General features: G+C 47.7%; 2 protein-coding genes across 2 annotated transcripts in view; one reads left to right on the top strand and one right to left on the bottom strand.

Annotated features, from left to right (window-relative positions):
* COLGALT2 (collagen beta(1-O)galactosyltransferase 2) overlaps window positions 1–8,609 on the top strand; it is a 45,492-nt gene extending 36,883 nt beyond the window's left edge. Inside the window, exons 6-12 of the mRNA XM_051625561.1 lie at window positions 1,003–1,122; window positions 1,590–1,666; window positions 3,207–3,313; window positions 4,134–4,266; window positions 5,389–5,516; window positions 6,020–6,226; window positions 6,931–8,609. Of these exons, the coding sequence (XP_051481521.1) occupies window positions 1,003–1,122; window positions 1,590–1,666; window positions 3,207–3,313; window positions 4,134–4,266; window positions 5,389–5,516; window positions 6,020–6,226; window positions 6,931–7,207 (1,049 nt within the window). The 3' untranslated portion in view covers window positions 7,208–8,609. The remainder of the gene's footprint in view (window positions 1–1,002; window positions 1,123–1,589; window positions 1,667–3,206; window positions 3,314–4,133; window positions 4,267–5,388; window positions 5,517–6,019; window positions 6,227–6,930) is intronic.
* A 2,128-nt stretch (window positions 8,610–10,737) lies between these two features.
* RGL1 (ral guanine nucleotide dissociation stimulator like 1) overlaps window positions 10,738–23,742 on the bottom strand; it is a 73,198-nt gene continuing 60,193 nt past the window's right edge. The window contains exons 11-18 of the mRNA XM_051624956.1: window positions 21,850–21,936; window positions 20,657–20,689; window positions 19,030–19,151; window positions 18,068–18,157; window positions 15,969–16,155; window positions 14,425–14,670; window positions 13,132–13,246; window positions 10,738–12,539 (exon numbers count right to left, since the gene is read on the bottom strand). Of these exons, the coding sequence (XP_051480916.1) occupies window positions 12,355–12,539; window positions 13,132–13,246; window positions 14,425–14,670; window positions 15,969–16,155; window positions 18,068–18,157; window positions 19,030–19,151; window positions 20,657–20,689; window positions 21,850–21,936 (1,065 nt within the window). The 3' untranslated portion in view covers window positions 10,738–12,354. The remainder of the gene's footprint in view (window positions 12,540–13,131; window positions 13,247–14,424; window positions 14,671–15,968; window positions 16,156–18,067; window positions 18,158–19,029; window positions 19,152–20,656; window positions 20,690–21,849; window positions 21,937–23,742) is intronic.

Genomic DNA, 23,742 nt, shown 5'->3' with positions numbered 1-23,742 from the left:
GGTGTCTTTCCTCTAATCTTTGGGGCACTGTAAAAAATAGTTGTAGAGAGGAAAGGACCATGTTTGGTGGTAGACTAGGCACTTCCAAGGTGGTTATCCTACATATTCATCAAAGTCCTTTGCCAACACAGGTGAAAATGTCTTTCTGCATATTTCTAAATATTTTTCTAACCAAAGCAGGAAGGTGCTTGACTGCAGCACCCAGAGTGAATCCCTTGCTAAGCTAGTAACAGGCCCTGCTGCTCTAGCCATGCCTTGGGCCTCACAGCTCCATCCCCTGTGAACTGCCACATCTGGCCAACCGTGTGCTCTTGAAGCTGGTGACCAGACTTTGCTCCTCCACCCTGGAAGAGTTATCCCATATTTATTGTGGTCTGCCAGAGAAGCTTTGCAGAGCTCAGAGAAAAGCTTCCGTCCCCCCTAGCCACGCTGGGTTTGTTTGCACTTTTCCTGCTCCAAGGCTGCTCCCATAGGCCTGCATCCCTCTTTGCCCAGAGGCTCCCAGCATCACCACAGCCTCTTCTCCAGCACAGCTACAAGTGGGAACCCAGGTGGCTCCTGTGCCAGCTGTTGCATTGCTCAGGCTGGCTTACTTAGGGGGGTGGGTGAAAACCTGTTCAGGCTTTTGGCTTTGGTTCTGTGACACTACTTTTGCTAAAGGCCAGTTCTGCCCTCTGCTGTAGGGTTGTTTTCACAGAGGGAAGTCAGAAGGTAAGAAAAGACCCTTTCTCTGGTCTAGGAGGGGCGTTCCCCATCTCTCCTAGGAGAAAAATGCAGTTAAAAATACCTGCTGTAAGGGAGCAAGTGGAAATTGGTTTCATAGGAGAGGCTGCCAGCCAAATAAAACAGAACATGGCACTGTGATGGTTTGGAATTGTTTGCTTGTGAAGCAGAACTTCTCAGGACTGAGGTCCCAGCCTAAGTTTGATTCTGGCTACATAGCAACAGAGCAGCAAAATCCGCTGGTCAAAGACTTAATTTCTGCTTTTCTGTGATCCCCAGGAATACAGATGTTCATCTGCAACCGTGAACACTATGGTTTCCTTCCCATGCCCCTGAAGTCCCACCAGACCCTGCAAGAGGAAGCAGAGAACTTTGTGCACACACTGATCGAGGCTATGAGTAAGCTGCTGCACCCCCTCTGGGCCCAACTTCATCTCTGTAGAGCTCTTCTGCCAGGGGTCCAGCTCTGTTCCCCTTGGGAGGCTGCTTCCTGATCTGGCTGCTCTCACCTTGTTTTGATAGGCAGTTTTCCATTTCCCACTGCTTTTCTACCTCGGGATGTAATCACTTTATGGTCAGGTCACCCCCACTCACAGAGCCCCTTAGCTTCCCCACATCACATGCAAAAATGCCTCTCTAATGTGGAAAGGATGCTGCAGAACCTCCTTCTTGCCACGAGCTCTGGCTGGCAGATGGGTGCTGCCTTCTGCTTTGCAATGTGGACACACGTGCTGCACTCACTCCTGTGCTGACTCAGTCTCCCAGTTCCTGGGGCTTTTTAGGCCCAGTGATGGAATCCCATGCAAATATGGTACATCAATGCAGCTTGAGCATGTAAGTGATGCTTGGAATCTCCTCTCTTTCAGTCGACCGTCCTCCCATTGAACCCTCTCAGTATGTCTCTGTTCCTCCAAAGAACCCTGACAAGATGGGATTTGATGAAGTAAGGAACCTATTTTGCTGCCCTTATCTTCCTATTTATCACTTAGAGGACGTGGGTTCTCCCTGTAGCTGAGCTTCCAGAGGCTTCCCTTGGTGTATATTATTTTTTCACATAGTTTGCTCTTTCTCAGTCACTCTTCTGTTGGACTTCAACTTTTTTGCAAGGGGAAAATAGCCATCCTTATTTGGGGAGAAGTTTACAAGGCTCAGGGAAGCAAAAAGGAAAGGGCTCAGGGAGCATTTCTTTCCTCTGGCATTTGCTGTGGAGAAAGGAGGCTGGTCAGGACTGTGGGCACTTAGTACCTGCTGCAAGACCCCTGATCAGAATGGGTGGTTTGTGTGCAAGGGCAGTGCCCAGGAGACCTTTAGGCTTCCTGTTGTGATGGTGTGTGGGTGTTTGAATCCTCCCAGGAGGTGATGGCAGATGTGAGAGTGAAAACCAGGTTATTTTAACTCCCCAGTTCTTGTGCTGTTTCCTCTACATCTGACTGTGCAGAGCAGCTTGGCAGTCCTTCCATTCTGGTGTATTGGAGAAACCTCTCCTGCTTTCCAGTGATAGCAGGGGATGATTTCTGTCACCTGAAAGAGACCCTGGCGATGCCAGAGCAGTCAGGGGAGCCAGGCTCACAGCTGGGGTCTAGCCCAGGCTGGGTATGTCCAAGAGCAATGAAAATCATGTGTGCTGTCTCCTTGCTCTGCTTGATTACACATCTTCCTGCTGTGGTATTAAGACCCTGCAGAAATTCCTCTCCCGACTCTGCCCCGTGTTGTGGAGGGGGCAGGTGTTGAGGGGAGAATTCTGGAGAGGGATCTGCTGAGCTTTATTTCACCAGTGTCCACGTTATTTGCAGAGCCAGCAACCACAGTGTGTGCAGCTGCCAGGGTGGCAGTGGCACCCTGACCAAGGGAGCCTTTGGTTTCTTGGTGTGTTCTGCTGCATCTGTTCACGTGGCTCCTAAAGGCTGAACCTGGTTTGGCTACATGTGCTTGAGCATCTGTGTTTAGGACACAGCTGGTGTAGGGTTTTTTCCCTGTTGTCCCTTGTGGCTGTGCTTTATTTATCCAATTTATTATTTTTGTATTTGTACTGAGCTGGAATTTGATCCACTTCTTATTAGGATGAGGTTTTGCTCTATGGCCTACAAGGCTGCACTTCTACTTGTCTGCCTGGGACTGAAAAACACTTCTGACCCTCTGCAACTTACCTGCAAATTAAGGTTTCGGTCCTCTGACTGGAAATTAAAGACTTGGCTGTAACTGGCTTGCTCTCACCTGTATTTGTCCTCAGAGGGCAACTTTTCCTGGGACATCAAATATCCATAAAAAGTAGTTGTTAGACACAGGATGAGCCTTTAACCTTTCAACTCGAAACCAAACCCATTTTTTTGACAAAATCTAAGCAACCTGGAATCAAACCCTGCCTGGTATTTTAATAAGTTCTGCTTTTCTAGTGGGGCTGCTGGAGAAGAGTGGATCAGGACTCCCTCTTCTGCCTCCCTCCCAAGCCAGGAGGGGGGCTGATGTCTTTCTCCTCTACCCAGATTTTCATGATCAATCTGAAGCGTCGGAAAGACAGGCGGGATCGGATGCTTCGGACTCTGTATGAGCAGGAGATTGCAGTCAAGACAGTGGAGGCTGTGGATGGAAAGTGAGTCTGCTGGGCTTCCTGATGTTTGCAAAGAGTGGGTTGTGCTTAACTGCTTAACCCCATCTTCTTGAGTGCCCTCTCTGCTGGTGGGGAAGGGTGGGCTGAGAAGGAGGTGAAGACCGCTTGTGTTTACCAGACAGCCTGTGTAGGGCAGTTTAGCTCTGCTGCTTTCTTCTTTTGCAATTAGACTGTCTCCATGAGAGAACCCAGAGCAATGTGGTTCAGACTAGGATGAAAATCAGGTTGAAGTCATACTGATCTCTGTCAGCTGTAGCACTTGCACACAATAAAAGGAGTCAGCAGGGAAAGTGTTACTCAAGAGCTATCTCCTGGAAGATCATCCATCCAAGTGCTACAGAGCTGCTGTAATACAGTGACACAGCCCATCCCAAGCCCACTCTGTGTGTTAAGACCGTTTTATAATGAGGAATGGAGGCAAAAAGTTTTGGTCTGGGAGTTGTAAAAAGGCCTCAGGGAGCTAGGAACCCACGTGCCACCCTGTGGTCCTTCAGACTTGGGTACCCATCAGGACCTCTTAGATAAATACTCTGAGCGGAGCACCTGACAAGTTGGTGGTCCCACAAAGGTTGCTGGCAGAGTTAAAGATGTGTGATTTGTCAGCTTGATTTACAAATGTAAATCAAGAAGTTAATTCTTCCCCAGGTTTTTGAGCAAAACAAGTGCAGGGATTTCTTGAGATGTGTCTTTGAGATGTTTCTTGAATATTCTCCAAATACCAGCAGCCCATCCCATGTTGTGTCTGTGTCTGGTTTGCATTTATGATTCTTGCAAACGGTGATAGATGTTGTGTCTTTCTCAGAGCACTCAACACCAGTCAGCTCAAAGCTCTCAGCATCGAGATGCTCCCGGGTTACCGGGACCCCTACTCCTCCAGGCCACTGACCCGGGGCGAGATCGGCTGCTTCCTTAGCCACTATTACATCTGGAAGGAGGTAAGGAATTTGCAGGGGCTGGGGGGCTCCTGCAGGAAGGTGCTGTGGGCAGGCACGTGGCCAGTCCTAGTGCAGAGCATCAATATGAGCTTCTGGAAATGTAGGGTGGAACTGTTCTCCTTGGTTTGCAGGGGATCGTTTGCTTGAACCCAGCGTTCAGTTCCTCATCTCAGCTTTCCATCTGCCAACAGCTTGGGGTGACTGTTATCAGAGTATTTCCATGACTGTTTTTGCAAAGCATCCACTAGCCTCCTCGGAGCAAGTTTGCTTAGGAGAAGGGCAAGAAAATTTTGAAGAACAAACGGTGTTTAAAAAAAAAAGTTCCTGTTTTTTTCCTTGTTCTGCATCTGTGCTGAAGCAAGTTCCAGGAACTGCTGACTGACTTCTTAAGTTTGCCATACTGTAAATATTTTAAACAGTGGGGGCCTCTGTTACCTGAGCTAAGAGATCTTGTTTGGGTGGTAAAAGCTGTAGTTTCCATCTGGTCACTTGGGGGGTGACACTTGAGAAGGTGCTGGAGTTACACAGCCCAGCATCAGGCTGGGTTCAAGTGAGATGTGGGGCACTAAAAGAAGAGCTGGGCAATGGCAGCAGTTGCCCAAATATGAGGGCTGCAGCTCCTGGTGCAGGGTCCTCTACAGATGCTTGAGGAGGCAGCCCTGGGAGGTGTTGGCTGCAGGACAGGGTGTTGATCCAAACAGCCTAGAGCCAGCAGGAGTCACTTCAGTCAGGAGAAGGGTACGCTGGATTTTTCTCCTTTCCAGACCCCAGGAACACTTTCTTCCAACAAAGAGGTTTTTCTGAACAGTAGCTTTGGCATCCAAGGCTCCTGCACATTCCTCTGAGGGAGGTGGTGATGCTGGATGGTAGCTCATGGGAGCCAGGTGGTGCAACATCAGATGAAGGGTTTTTATAGGTTGCAGCTGCTGAGCCACAGGGTATTTTCAGGACTGTTCTTACCAGTTCTTGCAGTCTCTTCCAGCTGAGCTGTGAACCTGGAGTGGTTCTCCAGCCTCCCTGCCTGCATGCTCTAGAAGGCAGTGCCAGGTCAGGATGACCCCAACAAATTCAGGGTGCAGGGGGTGGCCCATGTGAGATCATTTCTGATCCTGTTTGTTTCAGGTGGTGGACAGAGAACTGGAGAAGACACTTGTTATTGAGGACGACGTGCGCTTTGAACACCAGTTCAAAAGGAAGCTCATGAAGCTGATGGATGACATTGAACAAGCCCAGCTAGACTGGGAGCTTATGTAAGTAACTGGTCCTTGACCCCCTGGCAACTCCAGGGCGTGCAGGGGAGGTCAGCTGCTCCTGATGTGTCCTGATGGAGATGCAGGTTCATGCTGGAGCACAGGGGAAGGTGGCAGAGAAACTGCTTGGTGGCACCTCCCCTCCTGGGGCAGGCTGATGCCTGGATGACCAGTGGGCACTTTTCCTGCCCTTTGTGGGCAGTGTTGGTTGATCTCAACAGCATCTGGAGACGCTGCAGTGACAAGGGAACTGACACAGCTCAGTCCTGAGGCTTGGACCTTGTCATCATAGCTCCTTTACAAAGTCTTTCACAGCTGTGCCACCCACTGGGTTAAGGCTTTGATGTCTGGGAGTGGTGCAGGATAGAAATCCATGAGCCTGCTCAGGGTTTACTTCTTGGACTGACCCTTTGCCCTTCCCTGCTTGACCCAAACAGTTGTGTGGTCCTAATCACTGCAGATTCACTTTGGTTCCAATCCCCATGGTCTTTTCACCCTTAAAGCTACATTGGCCGGAAGAGGATGCAGGTGCAGGAGCCTGAGAAAGCAGTTCCCAATGTCATGAACCTGGTGGAAGCTGATTACTCCTACTGGACCCTGGGGTATGCAATCTCTTTCCAAGGGGCTCAGAAGCTCATCGGAGCAGAGCCTTTCAGCAAGATGCTGCCTGTAGATGAATTTCTGCCCATCATGTACAACAAGCACCCTGTGTAAGTAGGAGGCCTTTGTTGCTCAGATTAACATCAGCTGGGGCTTGCTGAATGGTCTTCAGCCAGGTGATGTTGGTGTGTCTCACTTTTGTAGCCTGGCTGCTGCAGGACAGGATCATTCTCTGTGTTTCAGGGTTGTCTACAGCACAGCTCCTGACACAGGTCAAAAGAGGTGACAGACTTGCTGCAGAGGGGTTATTGTCCCTGCCTGGTGGCTGGTTATTGTCCCTAGCAGGTGCTGGGCTTGTGAGCTGGTTCCAGGACACTTGGGTGTCTCTGGTAATGGAGGCTTTGGTCATACAGGTGGTGGGTGGTTGCAATGGTCTTGAGTTGCTCCAGGAGAGGTTTAGGTTGGATATCAGAAGCAACTTCTTAACTGGAAGGGCAATTAAACACTGGAACAGGCTGCCTAGGAAGGTGTTTAAAAGCCATGTAGATGTGGTGCTGAGCGACATGGCTTAGCACTGGGCTGGGTACAGTTAGTTAGGTTAACACCTGGACTAGATGCTATTAAAGGATTTTTCCGACCAGAATGATTCTGTGATTCTGTAAGGCTTATGGTTCTGGTTGCAGAGTCAGGCTCCACCCCAGCAACTCCCTCCCCTCCTGGGGCCTGTTTGCTCGGTGGGCTGGTGTCTCCCGGTTGCAGGCAGGGGCGCCGTTGAACGCTCAGTTGTTAATGATCGTTCTGCTCTCCTCTTCAGAGCCAAGTACATGGAGTACTATGAATCCAGAGACTTGAAAGCCTTTTCTGCAGAACCCCTCCTCGTTTACCCCACTCACTACACTGGGCAGCCAGGCTACCTCAGTGACACAGAGACCTCAACCATCTGGGACAACGAGACTGTGTCGACGGACTGGGACAGAACACATTCCTGGAAATCCCGGCAGCAGGGCAAGATCCACAGCGAGGCCCAGAACAAGGGTGCCCTGCCTTCCCAGTCATCTCTCAACGTGCCATCCTCCAGGGATGAACTATGACTGATGGCTTCTTCCCCTCCCCCGGGACTCTCCTGACAGCTGAACCTGCCTCACACTTTGGCTTTTCACCCTTGAAAGTTGTAGAGCAGCTCTTCACGTGGTCTCCTTCCCACCACCTCGAACGGCAAAGCACAGTGGTTGGACCTGACAACTAACCAAGCTGCTCGGGCCAGGTGGGAGATGAAGGAGGAGAAAGATCAAGTGTTCCAGACTGGCAGAAAAAAGGCAGAGATCTGAACAAAAGCCCTCTTGAGCTTTTGTAACAAAACAAAACAAAAAAACCAACCTTGAATGACGTCTTTCTACAGTTCCTCCTGTAGAATACTGTATTTATAAAGATTAATATATAGAGGTGTACAATGTTAATACCTGTTCTGGATAGCTGTAACTGGGCTGCTGTGTAACTGTTACTCCTTGTAGCTTTGTGGGCTTTAATAGCCATGTTGCCTGTGAGAAACTGCAGGCAAGTGTTTGGGTTATTTGGGTTTGTTTTTCAAAGAGATCCCTGACAGAATCCAGGTGTTTTCCAAAAAACGTTCAGTGCAGTGGAGCAGCCCTCTGCTGGAGTGTCCTCTCCATCATCACACCTGTACAGAAAACTGTTGCTGGCTTCCCCTCCACAAATATCAAAGCTTGTTAAATCACATCTAAACAGATGTCTAAAATCTTGGAAGCTAGCAGAGAAGCTGGAGGTTGGTTCTTTTCTCGGTGTCTGCAGCGCCTGAAGGGAACACAGGTGGAGCTGGTCCATGTCGTGTCCTTCTTCACCCTCTGCCTCAATTTATTCCCTCAGGAAAGCAAAGCCTGGCAACACAGTTGCAGGCCTGTTGAATTAGGCCTTAAAACCAAGTGTAGGACTTTCAGGAACATTAAGTCTGGCTACAAACTGCTTGGCACTGTCCTTATAGAACCAAAACAACCCACAGAACCATTAGTGTTGTCCACTCTTGACAGAATCGCGCGTTACACGACGGGAAGGCAACTTGTCTTGATATTTTTTTTCATGTGAAGAGCAAACTTTTCTTTTTTTTTGGATGAGTTCTGATGTACTTGCTGTTGGTGACCATGTCAGCAGAGTGTGGTGTTTGTATTTTATTTTTTTTTCACAAAAAAACCCCACCATTTCTCAGATGCCAGGTGCTCTCGGGCTCCGCTGCTTAGGTTCCGCTGGCCCAGACCTCAGCCTGTGGGGTGATGCCCTCCTGGCCTTGCAGTCCTGAGCCTCACCTGCTGGCAGATCTGAGCTAGCTGAGTGTGTGTGGCTGGGTTTGTTTGGTGTTTTTTTTTTTATACATTTTGTTTGTTTTTAATAATTACTGATCAATGTTGTGCTTTCTGCTAAAGAAAACATGTTATTACCTGTCAGCCGGTCTGATAATACATAGAACTTGGTGCAAGATGAGCAGCTGTGAGGAGTTTTTCATTGGGTGGGAGCGGGGGAAGGCCAGCCCAGGATTTTTTTTTCAGCTGTGTCACTCTACCATGGAGTCACTGGACATATGAACATGCCTGTTCTGCAGCTACTCCCCAGAAGCCACGCTCCTTCTGCTGTCCAGGCTGGAGCAGGTGCCCATGCACCGGGGTGAGTATGGAGAGCAGGTCTGCCGTGGGCCACCACGCACAGCCTGGGCCATCCCTCCCTGACAAACCCTCCTGCTTCCTCCTCAGGTTGTCCTTTATGAGTGACAGTTCTGAGGTGTTGGAAGCACTGTTGAGCATGGCAATCCCAGGGATGGTGGTAAGGAGCTTGGTGTGGCCTTCAGAAGCAGGAGAGCTGTGAACTGGTGAGCATCCAGCATGTTGACATGTTTCACTGTGGGTGTGAGGACCATGTTACTAACTTGTTCCATCACTTTATGCTTCCCTCGGGACTGGGGCTGATGCTGCAGCAGAGCTGTTTCTCCAGGCCCTTGGTAATGCTGTTTGAGGGCTGGGCAAACACAATTTGCTATTTATTTCCCTCTGCAGGATGTGGTGGACAGACGGTGCTTGTACCTGTGCCGACAAAGGCTGGTTTTCCCTGTCTGTGTTTTCAGTTCCTTGGCAGGTGTTGCCCAGGCTTTTTCCTACTCAGAATTAACTGTGTTTTGGAAAAGTAGGAGCCAGTTGAAACACTTTGGGGTTTTTCTGCTATTTTTTTCCACTTTCCATGTACTTATTTTCTTTTTGATTCGTCTAATGGGCTTCAAAACTGAGCACAGGTAGGAGCACCAGCTTGACCCACCCTGAGGCCTTTTTTTTAAAGCTTTCCACCCTTTTTCCATTTTTCTTTTTGGCTGTGCTGTGGAGCAGCTGAGATCTCCAGGATCCCCAAGGTGATGTCAAAGCCACCCAGCAGTGCCTGCCCCAGTGAGGGTGGTGACAGACCCGTGAAAGCTGGGACCAGGTTTTACAAAGTGTAAGTAGCAACTTGTTGACAAGAAAGGTTCCAAGCTGCCTTACCACAGATCATGTTTTTTTAGGGCCTGTCACCGTAACGTAACAGCTCTGCCTTCACTTTTGTTTAAGAAAACTGCTGTTGTACTCCTGATAGGACAATCTGAAATTCCTAGCTCACAGACAGATTGTATTTAGCCTGAAGGAAATCTATCAAGGTTGTGTGGTAGTGGTTTGTCTCCCTGGGCAGGTCAAGTAGAAAATTCAGGGTAATCTTTCTTTTGCTGCTGTAGCACAAGAGGCCCTTCAGTGACAAAGGCAACTGCCACAGTTCAGGGGCTGCTTCTGGTGTCTCCTCCAGTGCTCAAGTGACTCATGAAGTGGCAGGTTGGCTGAGGGAGAGCTCCAAGGGGACAACGGACTGTCTTAGAAGTTGGAAGCAGTGGCTGTGGTATAACCTGCAAACACTTCTGTTGTGTGCAGGGCAGAGGGAGGGGGCACAGAAAAGAGCCCACTATTTTTTTTGGTAGTGACATGCTGCATAAATCATTCAGTGAACCAAAGGAAAATGATTTCCTGACAAAGCTGTAAAACTTGTGTTACTAAGTTACTCAGTTAGTTACTGAGTTACAACAGAGTAACTGTTAGTTGCAACAGAGACCATTAAACTGAAAGCTCAGAAAAAATGGCACAAAATATTCCATGGTAAGAGAGCTAGGATAGCTTTTGCTGTGCTGCCATTGCTCTTGAGCTCTGCAGCAGCTCCTTGCAGTCCTGCAGCCTCTGACTGGACTGGGCACAGCTCCTGGTTGCTGCTGTGCAGTGGGAAATGGAGGGGAGAGGCTGGAGAGTGGGTGTGATGTTGAAGAGCAAAACAGGGCTGAAAGAAGGTTGGAGCTGAAGGGTTGCAGCCAAAATGGGGTGTTTTCAAGTCTGCAGAGGAGTTGTGGGAGCTGGAGGAAGTTGAGAAGAGTTAAAACAGTAAAAGTGCTGAAGTTGGAGAGTGGCAGTGAGGGAAGTGAATCACAGAATCACAGGTTGGAAAAGACCTCTAAGATCACCAAGTCTAACCATGGAAAGGTGGGAGGTATAAAAGAAGCCACAACTGACATGCATCATAAAAATCAAAGAGAAAAGATTAAATCCAGGCAAAATTAGTGAAAAACAGTTTATATACTTATTGTATAAAGATTACAGTAAGCAATTAAAAAAATCTTTTATATATATATAAACCTTTTGGAAGGTTTTTTTGTTTGTCTTGTTCAGGAACAAATAATGACATTCATCTAAAAGCAAGTGCAGTCCATTCTTTTAAAAAGTTCTTTGGAAAAAAATCCAAAATAGATAATTTTTCAGGTGTGGAACAAGTGCAAAAAGAAAGAAAATGTTTGACAGCTGTGTGAAAGCAACACACACACCTGCCACTTCTGCTGGCTGCAGGGATGGGTGTTCTGGAGAGGAACCCACCCCTGCTGCAAGTTGCAAATCCAAACGCCTCCTGGAGGCAGCATCTGCTGGTGGCACTGGGCTCACCCACACCTTCTGCAAACCAGTGCTCCCCTTAGTCTGCTGGAGGCCACCCGGGACCTCCTCCTTGGTTCAGGCAGAATTGTATTGAGACTTCTCTTCTCCTGTTCTATAAAAATAAACTCAGACGTTTCTTCTGTGTAATACTGGCACAAAGGAAAATGTTTTCTCACGAAGAGTGTTTGGCTTCTGTGGTGTTCTTAAGGCAAACGCTGCAGTCCTGTTTCCCCCTCTGATGGGGCCTCTCACCTTCTTCAGCTAATGTGCAAAACAAAAAACACCAAACAACAACAGCTAAACAACTAACAACATCAACTTAACTACAGCAACATCAACTTAACTACAGCAACATCAACAACTTAACTACAGCAACATCAACAACTTAACTACAGCAACATCAACTTAACTACAGCAACATCAGCTTTACAGCAATGTGAACTTTACAGCAACATCAACAACTTAACTACAGCAACATCAACAACTTAACTACAGCAACATCAACAACTTAACTACAGCAACATCAACTTAACTACAGCAACATCAGCTTTACAGCAATGTGAACTTTACAGCAACATCAACAACTTAACTACAGCAACATCAACTTAACTACAGCAACATCAACTTAACTACAGCAACATCAACTTAACTACAGCAACATCAACTTAACTACAGCAACATCAACTTAACTACAGCAACATCAACTTAACTACAGCAACATCAACTTAACTACAGCAACATCAACTTAACTACAGCAACATCAACTTAACTACAGCAACATCAACTTTACAGCAATGTGAACTTTACAGCAACATCAACAACTTAACTACAGCAACATCAACAACTTAACTACAGCAACATCAACAACTTAACTACAGCAACATCAACAACTTAACTACAGCAACAACTGCTAACTACAACAACTAACTACAACAACTAACTACAACAACTAACTGCTACTACTGCTACACCTAACTGCTACTACAAACAAACTGCTGCTACTACTACAATTTACTACTACCACAATTAACTACAACAATAACAACAACAATTCCAGTCTGTGCTGTCCCGTAAATCCATGTCTGTCCATCTCTGGCTGCAGGGGAGGAGGGTCTGGCTGCCAGTCACTTTGCATTCCAATTTCAAATGTGTTCCCAGTTGAATACTGATACATTCATCCGCTGTGATTCTGTAACACTGGGTGGTCACCAAGGTGCAGTCTCAGCCAGTTCCCAGCCCTGCCTCCCTCACAGCACCAGTTTGTTGGGCCGCCCGCTCCAGCAGCTCCGTTTTGGAGTCCTGGGGAGCGTCAGGCTGCAGCGACTGGGCATCTTCTCATCTCTGTCCATCATTTTTCTCCGCAGGATGAAGTCGAAGTTCACGTGGCTGTTCATGGCGTAGAAGACGTTGGCGTTGCCTGGGATCACCAGCTCTGCAAAAGAAGGAGCAGAGCCAGCGTGAGTTGGCAGTGCTGCAGGTGGCAGAAGGGAAGGCAGGAGGAGGGAGCTGGGACCAGCTGAACGCTGAGCACTCACAGCAGCCATCCCACCACAGGGGGAGCAGGGTGGCCAAACCCAGACCTCATCCCACCTGGTGAGGCCCTGGAGCCACTCAGAGGTGGCCATGCCAAAAGGGCCATGGCCACTCAAGAGGTGACCGTGTTTGCAGGGCCTGCTGGCAGTGGTGGGATGGGCCCCGCCCTGCTCCTCAGGGAGCTCCTGCCCAGCCCTGGGGCAGAGCACGCTTGGGAAGCAGCAGCAGCTGCTCTGCCCTTGGTGGTTCAGCAGCTGCTGGGCACACAGGAGGGTCTGTCCACACCTGGAGACCCCCGAGCAAGCTCTGCCACACAGTGCAGGTGCTGACAGACCATGAGGAATCATCCCTGCACACTAGTTACCCGGGGGTTATTCTCACTGGCAGCTGTGACAGCCCATCCGTGGCATTCCTGACCCTGCTTCACACTCTTTAATGCCTTCAAAATCCAGCAGAACTTTTCAAGCAGCAGCAGAGTTTTGTTTCCCTACCTTTTTTCTCAGAGATGACTTGTACAAGCTCATAATTCTCCGCAGTGTTAACGTCCAGGTTGTGCTTCAGCATCGCTCTCTGGATGACAGCAGGAGTCTTGTCTTGGCTGGTTAGCTGTCAAGAGAGAGTTGCAATGAGAGATTCTGCAGAGCACTCTTTCTCAGAAAAGGTTTCAGAGAACTGAGAAAACATGTCATGGATCAGTAAGGGAGCAGTACGTTCTGCTGGGTCTAAACTGGGGGATTTGTGACATTTGGTGGTGGTGGTTTTTTAGTTGGAGATGACATACACTTTATTAGAAGAGACAGCAGTAAATCACAGTGCCTGCTTTCCTCAGCAAACCCTGTGAGAGATGAGGTGGTGTTCTCCCTGGCCATAGAAGTTCACATAAATAGCTGCCCCATCTGTTGTTTGCAGACACCAATTAATCTGCAGGCTCCTCCTAAATACTTTCTTTGACGTCCTGCAAAGATTTTTGGCCTTGTTACTGAGTTTACTGTCTGCTGGGGAAGTGCTGTGCAGCTGGAGCAGACACAGGGCTCCCTCCAGAGCCTGCTGCACTCAAAAGGAAGATTTGTCTCATCAGTAGCTGAATTGTCAGGCATTCAGGGAACACTCTGCAATCTGGGGAGGTCAGACCATTAAAATTGTAAGGTGGAGCTAAATGTGCTAAGAACTACCCTGCTGTGTTTGTTCCCCCAGGCCCGGAGGGACCTGGTGGGTGTGTGCTCAGCAGTTGAGCCCTACCAGGTGCCTGCAGGGATGGTGGGCAGGGCAGTCACAGGGACCAGGGTGCAGCACAGGCCCTGCAGTTCCTCAGCAATGCCCAAACCCTCCTGTGGAACCAGCACCAGGGCAAGAACTTTGACCATGGAGAGAAGCTGCATAATTAAAGGGCCTGTTCGGCTTCCTCACGTGCAGCACCTTGGTTTCCTGAAACCAGGACCTGGGAAAAGCTTCTCCAGGCAAAACCTGATGTCAAAACAGCAGAAGGGCAGAGCAGCAAAGCCTGTGCTTGATCAGAGTGCTTCACTTGGAGCTTTTTGCTAAAATAAAAGCTTTAATTTCAAGACCAAAAACTTCCACAAAGCTGCTGTTGCCAAACCTCTCGCTCATACCACACCCCACGTAGTTTGAATGGCAGCATTTGTGATTTTCCCTTTCAAGCCAGGTGTGATTAGTTGGCTCAGTGAAAAGATGTTTTCAAAACTAAAAGCACCATTTGTTTAAGCCCCCACAGACGAAAACATCCCCACTGATGACAGCATTTTGCTGTTCTCCCCCCCACTCACCACAATGCTCTTGTACATGTTGCCGTTGTCCTCCTCGATGCTGGTCCGGATGATGCAGGAGTCTTTGTTTTGCTGGTTGTAAACAGGAGGCAGCTCTTTTGAGGTATTGGGCATCACAGAGACAGAGCACTTCTCCTCGGAGGTCACCAAGGGAGGGGACGTGATTAAAGATGACACCCCTGAGGAAGATGTGCCCGTGGAAGGGGTGGTGGAGGAGGTGGAGGAGGTGGGGGAGGAGGAGAAGAGCTACAGAACAAACAGAAAGAAAAACACTGTCACAACCTGCACATTTTGTGATTCTGGAGGAAGCACTTGAGATAGCAGAAGACACAACCAAAACCTCCATCATCTGCTCTCTTCCCAGCAGGCTGGCAGGGGTGTTCCTTGCCTCCAGAAAAAGTGAACTCCACTTGATGAATTTCACCATTTCTATCAAAACTGCTCTGCCGTTGGGTGTCCCTGCGTGCTGCCTGCTCACGCCTCTCCGGAGCGAAGCAGCAGATCCAGGAGGCCAGGAGGTGGCAGCAGACCCAAAGCACAGAACCAGACTGTGGGCAACCACCAGGGATTGGGACGGACTGGCAAGGAGCAGAGGGCACCGTGGGCACTGCTGCTCCAGGTCGGAGCCTTTCCACGGGTGAAGATGCACACATACCTCCCTGCCTGCCATTTCTCCATGAATATTCTTTCCTTAATGGAAGCTGCTCCCTTCCTTCCCCTGCTGCTCTGGCTTTGTCTGCCTTGCTCAAAAACTGCTGAGTGCATCTTCCCTCTCCAAAACACTTAGCAAAACCACCATGACAACTGCTCCAGCTAAACAGTTTAAACAACTTATGGGAGCCAGTGTTGGGGACCTCGTGCTTCAGTTGGTTTAAGAACATTTAGTTCAATTTAATTTAAAATGTCCATAAGCCAATCACCAGTTATGACCCCTTCAGCAAAACATCCCTAAAAATGGCTTCAACAATAGAGTTAACCCAACTCAGTTCAAAAGGCTAAAAGGCTGTGGATCCCTATTGACCTGCCCATCAGATCCCTTCTGCTGGTCTCTAGCTGACCCCCCCATCTCCTGTTACATTGGTTTTGGTTTGTGGGGCTTACAAATCCTTTTGTCCTGGCACTGCTGATGTGCTGCCATGAGCTGTGAGCAAAGGTGATGCTCAGGCTCCTCACCCCACTTCCCACAGGTGATAATGCCACTAGCCCGCCCCATCCCTCTCAAAAAGCACTATGAGGGACTGAGAAAAAATAACCTCATGCTTCTACAGGTCCTCACCCAAAAACCAAACACTGCCAGGCAGCACTAGAAAATCTGGTTTCAGGACAGGAGAACTTCAGTCTGTCTTGTATCTCGACAACATAGAAGGGATTGTGCAAAAATCCTGACTGGATTCCTTCCACTTTTACACATTTATTTCTAGAGTCTCTCCATTCCAGTAAAAGCCATGTGCTCCAGTCAAGACCAGCAGGCTTGGGCAGGCACCTAGGGCCTGCCTGTAGTGTCACCAGGCTTTCACAGGCTGTTTATACTGTTAGGACCATACCTTTTTCTGAACCTCATCAGGAGTGTCGATGGGGCTGGGGCAGACGTCTTCAGGTTCAGAGTGGTTAAGCTCACACGAAGAAACACTGGCTGAGTCTGTGCTTTCACCAGAGCTCCCACCCCGAGCAGATTTGGGTTGCTCTTTGATGGGTGTGCTATGGGCCAGCATCTCTGAGCCGAGAAACATTCTAGGGTGGAAAAGAAAGCACAACAGCCAGTAAGTGAAAACAGCACAGAGCTGGGCTGAGCAAAGCTTCAAAAATCTTATGCAGGGCTTTGTTTTCCTATTTGGAGTGGCCTATTGTTTTAATTTCCTCTATGTTGTTTATATGTTTTTGTCAAGAGAGTTTGTTCCACGCTAGCACAGTACCTTCCTGGCCAGCTGCAAGGCTGAAACTGGGGCTAGTGCCCAAATACCACAAACCTCCTCTTTGGTCTGTTCAATTTTCAGACCCACGAGCCACGAAAAGATCTATTATAAGCGTTTACAGAGGCAGGGGCAGGGGAGAGGCAGGTGGCTCCTGCACGCTGCTGTCCCCCTGCTCCCTGTCACACCCTGCTCCCTCTGACACGAGGCAGCCCAAGAGCTACTTGAGTAAGTGAAGCAGTGCCTGAAAGGCAGTGCATGGCTGTACGCCAGCTCTTCAGAAGGCAAATTCATCCCTGCTGCAGATTCTTTCACTCAATGAAGGTGCCACAGATACCAGTTTCTCTAAAAGCGGCTGATCTCCACGGTGAGGTCACAAGAAAGTGGAAATTACAGGTTCTCTCTTGCCAAGACTCATTTCTAAATGCAGGTCAAGTAAATTTAAAGGAGTGTCAAAGGAAACAAGCTTGTATAATACATAAAGCAGAGGAGCAAGGTGAATCAGATGCTCTCTTAGTGTGCAGTTAATGGTTTAGAACAATTTAGAGGGGTCACGCACTGGTGCCGGGATGAATCTTTTCTACAGTACTCATTTGCAAAGTACATTCAGGGTGCAGATGAAACAATCCTTTAGACAAAGACTGCACAGTGCAAACAAACTCAGTACAGCAAATTACACTCCTACAGCCCTGAAATGCAGTCAGAAACGAGAGGCTCAAGCCTGTGCTCTGCAGGGACGGTCCTTGCACACGCGCCGGGGAGACACAAACGAGGCCACCCAGAGTTCAGGCACCATCACCTGCAAAGCTCACGTTCTCCACCACCAACTCAGCTGGACTCATTGAAACACTTTTCAAATAGCTGCTCAGGTGTTTTTTGCATGGCAGAACTCAAAAACTCTTTTCTACCCTCAGACCCTAACCTGAAGCAGTGCTGATATGAACGGGCTCCTGGCTGTTCTGAGGAAACCAGGTGCGAGAACCAAGCAGGAAAGGAGAGTTCAGAGCTGACAGTGCTGTTCAAGTCATCATTTCCCCCCTCATCTTGATCATGCCACTGGTATGCAGGAGTCCCTCCTCTTGCATCAGGTTCAAATCTCTCACCTTTAAGATATTCTTACTTGGCTCCTTGATCTCTGCATTCATTCCCTGCAGCTTTCCCTGAATTCCTGCTAGTGTGTTGCTTCCTGTGGGTGCTCAGCTGCATGCCCCTGTTCTCCACCCACCTCCTGTTTGAATCTTCACAGTATTAGTCTAAGTTGGACCATGTCCCCATTATTTTTTTCCTACTCTATCTTGAAGGCAGTTAGGCAGACTGTTTCTATTATCAAATGCCTTTTTGCTACCCAGGTTTTCATATTAAGAGGATTTTTTCACATGTATAGCAAATCAAACCAACAATAGGCCAGATTTTATCCTCATTTACTCTTTGCTGCTGCACCCAGGGAAGGGATTAGACAATACATACTGAATTTATAATCCAGCACTAAAATTGTTATTTTTTCTGACACCTTAGGAAGGCTTGTTTGTTTCTAATCTCTTACATCATTAATAATCCTCATGACTATGGGTAACAATAGAAAGGGCCAGCTTCAAAGAGAAGTCCTCCTTAAAGTAATGCTGTGGTCTGGATCCCCAGGCAGGTTTTTTTCAGCTGGTGAAACAAGTACTGCTGGTTGGATGTATTCAGGTTGATATCAACACACCAAAGGCCCCTTGCCCCCTGGTACTCACATGCTGAACCTCTTCACCACACTCTTCCGAGATTTGGGCGACGTGGTGCTGGTGTCAGCAGCTGCTTCCACCTCACTTGAAAGGCTGAAACTGCAGAGCAGAGGCCAGTGGGTTAATTTTTACAGACAATCCTATCATTTACATAACTCAAAGTAGCAGTACTCAAGAAATGTGAGAAACCTTCACTCATTCCCCCTTCACGGAAGGCTGCAACCCTACAAAGAGGAACACAGCTCTGTCCACATTTTGCTGTGGTGAAGGGGGTATTTTACTTCTTTAGAATAGTTTTTAAAACTTCTGCTTTTTTGGGTGGTATTCAGAATTTCTGAAAAAAAAACCAAAACAACAAAAAAATAGAAAATACTTAGCATGTGAATCTTGGAGAAGTTTGGGGGTTTTTTTACTATGATTCAGGACAATTCAGTATGCAGTTGTGCTTACACTCTTAGTGCAGCAGAGTGGTACCTAGTGGAGATACTGAAATGCTGTAAGTAAACTGTCCTGGGTTGGTCTGGCAGCAGGTGCAGTAGCACAGAACTCAGCAGGGCTGCAAAACCCACCCCAAACAGCCAGGAAACATTTCTCTGGTGCACACTTGGCAACCTCTGCATTGCCTTGGCTACCTGCTGCCTGCATCCACCAACCAGCCCAGTGCTCAGTGACTGTCTTGATGTCCCTTGGGATCAACTTGTGAGTGTGTGTCTGGATGTACAGACAGCCCAGAGACAACAGATCCATCATATTTCAGAGTCAGAGGCCTGATTTCCAGCCTCACAGCTCAGCCCTGCCAAGCATTCAGCAGGTTTTGTACAGCTGTTTTGCAGAAGGCAGCTGTGTTTCCACTCTCCTGGAGCAGCAGGAGGTGCTGTCTCCTGTGAGAGGACAGCTAAAGGCTGACAGAACCTGCCTGCAGGTGGGGTGAGGCAGGAAAGCCTGCTTCTCCAGCAGGACTGAGAACCTACCTCTCCTCCTCTGTTATATCCTGCTGTCTCCTGAACCACTGGATGAATTTTTCATCTGGCATCATGCAGTAGTTGTTACATGAAGATTGCAAGAGCATAATTTGGGCAATGACTTCAAATTCCTAAGAAAAAAAGAATGAAATAGGAATCCTAAATAGAAAACCTGATAAAGCCAGAGAGACTCATTCACATACTAAACACATGCAACAACAGATCCAGGACAAGCTTGGTTTGACCTGAAGTTCAGTTTCATTTGAGCGACTATTTCAAGAACCAGTTTTTCAAATAATTATGACCTTTTCTTTTTTTTTCCTTTCCCCAGCATCCATCGTGTGTGTTGAGATGTGAACGTATTATCAGACACACACAAATTAGAAGCCAAGCACAAGGAATCACACTTCAGCACAGAGCTTTTCCCAAGTACCAACCGAAGTGTAACACCGATGCAAACCCACCAAATGGGAGTACTGCTGGTTGTTCCTCTATGAACAAGGGTTAGCAGAGGGTCACAAGATCTTCAGATTACCCTCCCTGCTTACCCCTGTGCTGGTCAGACCATCTCCAAGAGAGGAATCATGCTCTGTACTTTAGGGGGCTTTCAGGCAGGGTAATAATTAGAGAGTTGTCAAGCAAGGGTAATAATTAGGGATGCCTGCAATGAAAGCGGAGCCTGATCCTGGCTTTGCAGGTTGTGCACTCACACTTGCCCCAGAGGAACAGAAAATGTGACCCTTGATACATGTGACTGGAATGCACTGCTCTTCCATAATGCCACTTGCACACGTGCTTTGCCAAAATAATTCTTAAACCCCCCTTGTGTTATAGAATCAGGATGTGGGGATGATGGAGACGAGCCCTCGGCATGGTCCAGGGGCAGCTTTGCCTCTGGTTGGTCTGGGGCTGGACTGATGACCACGAGGAACCTTGTCTATCTCACTATGGGGAGTCTGAGCAGTGCAGTTATACATACAAGGCAAGTGCAAGAAGATGTTTCTAGAGCTGGGAGCAATGAAGGGAAGGAAATGGCTCCATCACAGCCAAATCCAAGTCTGGCTTCAGACCCCAGGAGGGAGATTTGGCAAGAGTTCATTCAGGCAGCTGTAACCCCAGCACCTTTACTCCTATACAGCCTTACTTATCCCTGACCAACCAGGATCAAGCTGAAAGGGAAGACTGACAGCATTTATTTCTCAATCTCATGCACTTAGTTCACCGTCTACAGCCTTTTACCTACAAACACTTCCCTGCAGCAGAAGGAAGATGTTTGCAAAGTGTATCTTCTGGAAAGCAAAGGTTCCACACCACCAGGTCTGAGTCACTGGCAACACACAGGACACACGCATGGAACGTGGTCCCATGAACACCAAACAGAGGAAATGTAAATCCCAGGGAGGTGGCCTGCAGCTCCTCTTCCCCTGCTGCACACATCAAAAGGTGGTTTTCTTCCTTCACCACCCCTCACAGTCTGGCAGAGCCTCACTGTTTCCAGGGGTCTATTTTTTCCTCATGAACTCCCATTAAAATTAGTGGCTGTTCTAGATGCCTGAGCAAGGACAAATGGCCTTCCCAAGAGAAGGCTCTAAAAGGGGGCCTCACTTAACTAAAACTCACAGAACATTCAACTTACCTTTCTCCTCTTCTCAAAATTTATGAGGCCACCCTGTTGGAAGGAAAGAGAAGGAAGGGATCAGAGTAGAAGAGCACGTGCTCAGCTGAATTTAATCACAGACAGAATGAGGTAGCAAAGCTAATGTAAAGCACAGACCTGCCCTGAGCAGGGGCCTTCTAAACATGCCTGATCTGGTCAAAACCACAGCACTCATGTATCTGAGTCTCCAGAGGATCATCTGTCCTCGTGGCCTGAATGGCAAGCTGCCCAAGACCAGCCCAATACAAGAATGCTCATAAAAACTGTGTTGAGATCAGGTCTGAAGAAGACCAGGGGATTTTGCAGGCAAGAAACAAACCTGGCTTTGGCCTGTGCTGAGTTGAGCAGTGTTCCCAGGGAGGCTCAGGAACACCGACTGGACAAGGAGCATGAGCAGAGGGGAAGCTGCCAACAAGAAAGTGGCTCTAGAGCAACCTTACCCAGGCCTGCTTGAGTGCAGTTTTGCCAAACAACCAACATGCAAACAGGCCAGCAACCATCACCAGCCCAGGGAGAAGTGCATTTGCCCATCTCAGCATGACTATCAATACCAACACAAGGAAGGCTTGAGCACCTGCAGTGCCTGCTTTACTGGGGGCAATTTTCAAAGGTGTTTGTTTCAAAGGTTTTCAAACTCCTTTGAAAACTGGCCCCATCCTCAGTCTCTCTTAAATGACCAGATTTTCTTCTAATCCTTTTCCCCTTCCTATGCAGGGTTGGTTTCCCCTTCTTGTTCAGCTCAGAGAAATGATGAAAAAAAACCCCAAGCTTTAACTTTAGGGCTCAGATGCATCTTGAGTCAACACTGAAGCACTTCAGTTATCTGTCTGAAGAGCTGAAACTGTGAATTTTACCAATTATTCACAGAAATCTTTACACCTAAAATGTTTTCAGAAAAACAAAATGGAATCATGGAATGCCTATTTTCTTCACATTTTCTAACCTAAGAAAACAAGACAAAATACAAGGCTGGGCTTGTCCCTTGAGGTACTCAAATTCACACAGGATCCTTGTTGCTAACAAAACTACACATTGCTTCCTTCTCTTTGAAAACAAGATTCCTCCATTTTTAAGACCTACACAGAAACCCAGGAGAAGATACAGGAAATGACACACTCACTGCTGGGAAGGCAGGGATGATATTTAGGACTCAAAGAATTGCCCCAAATTACCTCCACAAAGTCCTGAAGGGCTGTGTCAAGCATGACAAGGTCAGTCAGGAAGGTACCAAGGTAAGGCACCGTGCCTTGCATTACTCCCTGCAAATGATCAGAGCAAATGATCAGAGAAATGGTGATAGTTACAGCACCAGGATACACCTGTATAAGAAAATGAAAGAAAAGTAATCTATTTAAGAGAACAGTGGCCTTAGGAACAATGCTTTCTCACATCATCCTCAGCATCTAATCTAGAATTTAAATCAAATTCTTATCAGAGTGAGATGCTTTCAAGTGGTTTTATATTATTTCTATATATCAATATAGAGTTAATTTTTATTTAATACTGCCAGCATACCCTGATTTCTAACAGTGGGTCCAGCAGAAACCCCTGCTTGTGGAAGCAGCAGGGACAGGGACCCTTGGCTACAAGGGAAGGAGCTGGGGAAGGTCCTGGCCAGCCTGTGGAAGTTGGTTCTGGCTCTGTTTCATTCCAGTGGATTTTTACTTAATTACATTGTTACACCCTGTGACAGTCGCGTCAAAGCAAGTCACAGCTTTTTTCCTCCAAGCAGTGACCATCTTCCCTGGCCATTCACTGCATTTTAATAGTAATTAATTAGAATTTTAAACTTTCTAGACTGCTAGCAGTTGGAGAGCTCAAGCTGTTTCTGCACTTGAAATGCCCAAAAGGATCCGGGTTTTTTTTTCCAGTCAAACTAAAAGACAAGCAAAAAATCATATTCAGCACTTTTGCCTCCCTATCCCAGATTTCTCTCTGCTTGTCCTTTTAAATCTTTGCCAACTTTGAGACAAAAGCCATTTTCAGCAGCAGACTGGAAACTGGACACATTTGACAAAGCAGCCTCTGTACAAGCCTGTGCAGTTTTCAAGCTGGTATGTCAGAAGTTTCATGAGCTTGTTTAAAAGAGAACAAGATTTCTGCTCTGGTCAGAGCTAATTTTCTGTCAGTATTTACATATTTTACAACACAAAAATAGCGTGGCTTTCCCTGTGTTTCTTGCTAACAGGTAAGAAGTGTAGTTAGTGGAGTTATTTCCTGTAGGGCAGAGACAAGAGAGTTGGAAATGATGAGCACGTGTTTCTGTTCATCAATCGCTTGTTACGCTTTTATACGACAGGTTCAATACATTTCTGGAAGACTTGAAGCTAAGGCCAAAGCCTTGGCTTAGCATCCATCCCAAACAGCTGTTTGGGATGTGAAGCAAATGCAAGGGGGGATGGGAGCAACGAGCCCAGAGACCCAGTTACCCCCTTGCTGGGGACAAGGAAGATGGTGCCAGGGACCATAACACGGCCCGTGTGTTCACCCGCCAAATCCTGACATCTTTGGGCATCCTCAGCACACTGAACGTGCTGGCCATGCTGGTGCTTTGCCTGTCCCTTTCCTCCAGCATGTCAGTACACAGATAGGTGTTCCTGGAGCAGGAGGGCAGCTGGGCTGTGCTCAGAACCAGAGCTGTGACAGCTTGCCAGCTATGGCCACACCAAGGCTGGGTGGAGCATGAATCCCACTTTGGGTTTGCTTATCAATACAGATGTGTGCATGTGTGGGATCATCTACATGCATAGATGTGCACAGTAAATGCACACACATAGTGTGACCTGCAGATCACAATCCAGAGCATAAGGGAAATCCAGTTTGGGGCATATATTCACAGAGACAACCATTCTGTCTGCATTCAGTCTAAATGCTTTGGTTCACTTGCTTTGTATCAGCTCATCAGTAGCATTGACTGGACTGTTTTGCTTGACAGAGGGCACAGCCAAGACCATCACCTACTGCACCCTCCCTTTGTTAAATACCTTTCTAGATTCTGCTTCTTATAAAATTCACCAATTAGGGTTAACCACATTACCAGTTCAAAAAGGGTAAGAAAGGGACCA

The sequence above is a fragment of the Apus apus genome, chromosome 7, assembly GCF_020740795.1.
Source record: "Apus apus isolate bApuApu2 chromosome 7, bApuApu2.pri.cur, whole genome shotgun sequence".
Taxonomy (NCBI): Eukaryota; Metazoa; Chordata; class Aves; order Apodiformes; family Apodidae; genus Apus; species Apus apus.
This window is presented reverse-complemented; position numbering and strand designations above follow the sequence as displayed.